The sequence below is a fragment of the Frankliniella occidentalis genome, unplaced genomic scaffold, assembly GCF_000697945.3.
Source record: "Frankliniella occidentalis isolate FOCC.00 unplaced genomic scaffold, Focc_3.1 Scaffold23, whole genome shotgun sequence".
NCBI lineage: Eukaryota > Metazoa > Arthropoda > Insecta > Thysanoptera > Thripidae > Frankliniella > Frankliniella occidentalis.
In genome coordinates this window covers 2,658,881-2,665,448 of record NW_026267153.1, presented here as the reverse complement: position 1 = coordinate 2,665,448, position 6,568 = coordinate 2,658,881, and the positions used below count along the sequence as shown (strand labels likewise).

The 6,568-nt window shown below is 50.0% G+C and overlaps 1 protein-coding gene across 1 annotated transcript in view; it reads right to left on the bottom strand.

Annotated features, from left to right (window-relative positions):
- Positions 1-6,568, bottom strand: part of LOC113204993 (S phase cyclin A-associated protein in the endoplasmic reticulum) — a gene marked incomplete at its 3' end in the record, with an annotated part of 45,429 nt that overhangs the window by 19,585 nt on the left and 19,276 nt on the right. The window contains 4 exon segments of the mRNA XM_052265063.1: positions 5,686-5,837; positions 5,920-6,043; positions 6,163-6,275; positions 6,374-6,563. Coding sequence (XP_052121023.1) covers positions 5,686-5,837; positions 5,920-6,043; positions 6,163-6,275; positions 6,374-6,563 — 579 coding nt within the window.

Here is a 6,568-nt window from a genome sequence, read left to right as displayed (position 1 = left end):
TCGATGGCCACTGGACAGATCATGGCAGAACACGTCGTACGCGGGCGCATGGCGATGTACCAAGTCTGAACCATGGCCAAAGTACCGCCCCCCCCCCCACCCCTTTCCTCTCCCCAGTGGTGGTCGGGGTGCACGCGCCCTACTGTAAGCACTGCGCACGGCACCCCACACTGCGGGCGCGGGGGAAGTCCAGCCCAGGGGATACTGGGGAGGGGGGAGGAGAGGGGGAGCTCATAATCACGTCTTACGCTTGTCAAAACCCATATTTCTGCATCCTGCATCCTCGCGCCCCGGGGTGCGACGGGAAGGGAAGCGGGCGTGAACGCGCACACAGTAGTATGAGAAATGATCGCTGCTGGCAGCAGTGGCGCTGTACTCAACCGCAAGTTGGGGGGGGGGGGGGGGCGCACGAGCTGCATCCTTTCATTTAGAATTATTAGTATTTTCTTTTCTTTAATCTTATCACACTTGCGTAGACATACGTCTATATACACAACAGATCGAGCAAAAAAGAAGTGTTTGCCATTGCATTTTGTTTTGTAAAACAGTCTTTGAAAGCTTTAAGGGAATCTTATGGGTGAAATTTTACGCCGTTTTACAGAATTCACTGTGTTAACGACACGAATCAAACGGATTCGGTTCCTCTCCTCCTCTCTCCCACAATCTGAGCCAATTATATCGCCACGATGTTTTACGATTGAGAATTCGGACGATTCGGACACACTCTCTGACTCTGCGGCCCAGCCGATCACGGTGACCGGCCGGCGCGGCGGCGGGCTGCAGCGGCTGCAGCGACTGCAGTGAAAGCGGGAAGGTGGAGGGTAGAGGGTAGAGGGGGGGGGGGGGGCACTTGCCACAGCTGATGAGAGGGGGGAATGTCAACAATGCGGATGAGACCACCGCCAGGTGTCAGTGTCAGTCTTCGTTTCGTCTTCGCCAGTTTGCCACTACTTTGTATGAAATAGTTTCGGACCCAGCCCAGTCTGCTCGCCTTGTTGTTGAGACTCCGCCCATTCCAAGTTTTCGTACGAGACGACAAGTCGTTCAATTTTTTCTACGGGTCTGCAGCTAAGGAGAAAAGGCAAGTCATTGTCATCATCGTCATTTCCCATCTGCATGGAACCTATGGTCTCCGTGCGTGCCGCCACTAGGTCCCCTCTCTCGTGAGGCGTAAAGTTGCTTCCGTCGAGAGCTAGTAATGAATTAAACACTTCTTGTTTTCTTTTGATAGACATGTCTACTTACAAGACAATCTCTACACTGAGGGAAAGAATTGCCATTCCGGCCCCCCGATCTGACTTGACGCTTCCCCTCATCCCTTCTCCCGACGGGCTCTGGGCATGGGAAATATCATTTCATGTGCGCGAATTTTCTTCATCGCACAATGAAGTGGCACTGGCATGTGCCGCGATAGACTTGAAAAGTCCGGATTCGACTAGAAGAATTTTGTGGGGAGGGGGTATTTCTTACGTTGAGCTAAACTCAATGGACTGGAATGAAAACCATGAAGTGGAATTCGGCGACGAGCCATTAGGAAACCTGAAGACGTTCAGCCGTTTTCTAAAAACGGCTTACGAATTCTTCAGTGTCCAGAGTTGGGAAAAGAGCTGCCGCCCGCCCGCCCGGCCCGCTCGCCGGTGCGGCTGCTTGCCGCTCGCAACCGACCGAGTCTTCGGGCGGTCGCCCTGTCCCCCGTCCGACGGCAGTGCGATCGCCTGCGACCGTCTGCGAATGCACGCAGCGGCAGGCTCTGATTGGCTGATCCAGACCCGCATCGCACCTTCGGTGTGATTCGGATGCTGAGATCGAGACTCGGCTTCCGAGTCAGCCAAATGAAGCGGCGTGGCGTGGAGTAGCGCTCCGCTGGCGAGCGGCAGGCGATCGCACGCGGTTGCGGCGGGCGGTCGCTCTCTGCCGATTTTCCCAACTCTGTCAGTGTCCCGATTCGCCGCTCATTCCCCAATGAGCTGGAATTAGACATTTATCTGCACATATCCATCGATGAAAGTGCCATTCCAGCAACAACACCACCACAGCCCACGAAGAGCAACCTTACAAGGGATCTGCACTCCCTCGTGCATTCAGATATGTTTTCTGACGTTCAACTGTGCACGGAGGGGCAGGTCATACCCGCCCATCGCAATATACTGGCTGCTCGGAGTCAGTATTTCCGGGCGAAATTCAAGCCAGAATGGGATGGCAACTCCATTGAGGTAGATGTTTCTCTACCTGTCCTCAAGGAGATATTGAGGTAAAGGATTGTTGGCTCAAACTCGAAACTAGGTACCTAGGTACTGACACCATTAGGTCTAAATGAAAATTGTGAATTTATATAGAAGTTACAACCCAATTACTGCCTTTATTTTGCTTTTTTAAAAGCAAATCAGGAATACATTTTATTATTGACTTGCATTATATTTCATATCTTTGCCTTTTAGGTATATGTATACCGGGGAAGTTGAGGATGATGAAAACATTATGGTGGATCTTCTGATAGCTGCAGATATGTTCCTCATGTCAGATTTCTGCACAGAAATCACAGAGAAGCTTCGTCACAGTTTGGAAAGTGACAAGCCCCTATTATCAATCTTTGACCTGCTGGGAAAGATGTCAACGTTCAGCAGTCCATCGCTACAAAACTTAATCATCAAGTACATGATGAAACATCGTACCCAGGTACAGAGTATACTGTAGCCTAACGCTTCCATATATAAAATGAATTCCACCCAGAAAAACGTCATTTGTCCTTTGTATTGATTGAAACCACTCAGCTTTACTCTCCTCAAATTTCTGTCCAAGTTGATTTTACTTTCACTTTGGTTTGAATTTTCTATTGATCTTTCAGGTGTTGAAGTCCAAAGAGTGGAAAGATTTCCAAGAGCAAAATTACCAGGTGGCTGCAGATATTGCGCTGCAAGTGTTCAACGCTGACATCACTGTTTGATTAACGAAAAGAGTTAAACAACAAGCGGTCTAACAACCATCCCGGTAAACTTTTATTTTTTGTTACATAAAATTTACATTTGAAAAGAAAAATCAACTTTGAAGTTTAAGTTACTTCAAACTTAATAAATGTTAACCATCACAGTGAAATTGAACGATACTTTTATTTTTTGTTAGATAATATTTACATTTGAAAAGTAAAATCAACTTTGAAGTCCAAGTTACTTAAACTGTTAAAATGTTAACCATCACAGTGAAATTGAACAATAAACTGCATGTCAAATTGGACTTCATCCTTTCAACGACACTCTAAATTACCATTGCATGGACTTCTGCATCTGCAAACCATTAACTTTGAGACATAATAATGTATCGTTTGGTAATTTTTGTAACTTAGTGCAAGTTATTCTACAGATTCGTAACAATAACGTCCGTGGTCATTTTGAATGAAAACGAATATCAACATACTTATTGCTCCAACATCAGAAGGGATCGGTGTGGCACTTCGTTCGACATGGGAACGCTCACTGTTAAATACGTTCATTCCACTATCGTCCTGCTCCCCGCAAGAAGAGCAGAAAGTAGTGTTCGACAAGAGAGAGAGCAGGGGATGGGAGGGCACGACGTAAGTCGCGCCTTTCTCGCGTGCGTAAACTCGGTTACCTACTCGCGTAGGCATAATCGAGTTGCGAAATTCAAACTGGCAGCGGACCACTCCCGCCCCGCACGGCCCGGCCAGGGGGGCGCCCGAGGAAAGGGCCCCCGACCCGCCCGGGCGCGACCGCCCCAGAGGGAAACACCTGACCGCGCCCTGCGGCCCCCGGCCAAAAGGACCTCGACCGGGAGAGAGAGGGGGGAAGGGGAGCAGGTGTCAAAAGTTGAACCACTACGCGGCCCTCCCCGGCCCGCCCGTGTCGTGCCATTAGAGGGCGGTCAGCACGCATCATCGCAAACTCGCGGCGCTGGACTTAAAATTGAATCGGACGGTCCACACGCCACCCCGCGTCCCGCCACACCCCACGGGCACGGCCGGGTAACATCCTCACGGCACGGCAGCCACAGCCAGGCTCTGCCCCGAAAACATGAAAATATCGCTTTTATATACTTTATCGGTTCAATGAGGAAGCAGCTTGGGTCCTCGAGCCGCCAGCATGCCGCGGCCGAACCTTGGAAGGCTGCCTGGTCACTGATCCGAAACCGTCCGAGGCGAGGCGGAGGTTCCGACAGACTCAGCTTCGAAGACGAATTTCGTAAATGAGAAAGAAAATAAAAAGAGGAGGAAAAGGGAGGAGAAGTCGGCATGGGGAGATGGGAGGAGGGGGAAAGGGGGAGGGGGACGAAACCGTATCGGCACACAGACGAAGCTGAGAGAAGGAGGGGCTGGGGGGCGGAGCCCGGATCCGTAACCAGGACTAACGCAATTACCACAAAGTTTGCTCAATTTGAGAAAATCTTCAAGTTCTGACGAATTAAGGAAATCTTGCCAGCCAGTAGCAACGGCGGGGCGGCGGCAGCCAGCGGCGAGGCACAGAGTCGGAAACTTTGTTAAGAAGGGTTTGCTGCGAGCCCGACCATCTCCGCTGCGCGGGGCGGGGCGGAGCAAGGCGCGGGGGCGAGGGCGGGCGCAGCGCGCAGCTCGGGCAGGTGAAGATGGGGTGCGGCAGCCTGACAGCACCATCGAGACGTACAAAACACGGCTAGACGCAGACGGGAGGAAAAGCAGCCCCCCCCCCCCTTCCTAAAAAAAAAGCAATCAGCATGTCAATGTTAATCGGCTTCTCAGTTTGGTGCGTTTACCGCGACACCGTGTGCTCCCACTTGGCAAGCGGGCGGCGACACCCGTCAGGCCATAGAGTGTATATGGTCCCCTAGCCTCTGACGCCTGCGGAGGTAGGCAGCTTGGCCCCGGCTCGACACGCGTGGTGGGAGCGTGGCCTACCCTCGCCACGCCAGGCGCCTGGAAGCGCTGACCGCGCAAAGTCGCCTTGACGTTCCGTAATTTATGGTCATGGGTCTAACCGCAGCACACACACCCCCCTCCCCCCTCCCTTTCTTCTTCCTTTTCTTAGACCGGTCATATTGATAGGACCCAAGTGTGGGAATATCGCACACTTGTGCGAATGTGAATTTTCATTCGCACACCTGTGCCTGAGTTTACGAATGGAAAACACACCCGTATCAGTGTGTGACACTCACACTATTGGGTTTGCTGTTCATAAGCTTGAAGGCACTCCAAGCGGTTACAACATGGCGAAAATACAAGAGTAAAGGTGCTTTCTTTTTTCCTTGTGATTTCATTTCTTTTCCGAAAGTAGAGGGGGGGGGTGAAGCAGCGGCAGCAGGCAGAGAGCTGCGCGTAAGCGGGAAAAGGGGAGGGGGGGACTAGGGGCGGACAGGCAGGGGCTGGAGCTGGAGGGGCGGGCTGTGTGGTGGGAGCAGTAGATGGACTTGGAGGGAATTTGTAATCTAATTGGACTAGAGAGAGCGAGAGGCAGCACCGCTTGTGGCCTGGTGGTAGCACCACGCCACGCCAAGCAAGCTCCTCCGAGGAAGCACGCGGTATCAGACCCGCCACTAAGGACACTGCTCGCACTATCAACAACTGCATTCCTATCAGCTTGTTTCTCATATTTTCTGTTCATTGAGAGGGGGGGGGGGGTTGCCTATCAATTCTTTAAGTGTGGCATGCTCATAAATGGCACATTTTTCCTAAGGGAGAGAAAATCAAGTAAAGCAGGTTACCTGACAACATCCCGGGCTCGGACTGCAGCTGTTCCCTCCTTAGCAAAGGCCAACAGCAAAGCCAGCAACCTCATCAAAGCTACGGCTACGGCGTCAACTGGCAGAGGACCACTCCACGTTTGAGAGCTTTCGTCATCATCTGGCACCACATCCTGCAGATTCAACAAAACAAAAAATATCGATTTAAGCTCAATCTAATCATAACGAGGAAAACTAAGAAGCGATGTAGAGTACCTTGAGTCGGCACATTAAAAGGTCAAGTATGTTAGAAATTTTATTAGACATTAACATATGTTCTGCATTTGCTGAGTGGTCATAACAAGCCAGGCTCAATGTAGTGCAAGCCGTAACAAAACACCTGCAAACAATATTTCAAGGATAACAAGTGAACTTCAACGAAATCTAGTTTCAACATAAGTGAAAATGAGGTGAACTTAAACAAAATCTAGTTTCACCATGAGTGAAAATGAGACTTACTTTGAAGGAAGGTATGGGGACATCCCTTGTGGCACATTCAATCCTAAGCTCAATATATTGCAGATGGTAGAAAAGCCATTGACCAGATAGAACGCAGTTTGATCAGCTTCACACTAAAAGGCAAACGTAGTTCAGATAAATAAGAAATACTATGTGACCTGCCACTGCTGGGATGCAGTACGGTAACCAAAATCATCAGGAACTAACTTACTCTTTTGTCCAAAATTCTATTTATTTCTGCTAGAGCCCTCTCCAACAAAGTTACTGCATTGTTTGACCATTGTCCTAATCCCTGACTGTTGTGAAGTTTCTCTACTTCACGCAAACATTTTTGAATTCTAGCACTATTTGGAGAGCTAGGTTTCCCAATATCTCCTACAGATTTTTCATATTCCAGACCCCTAAA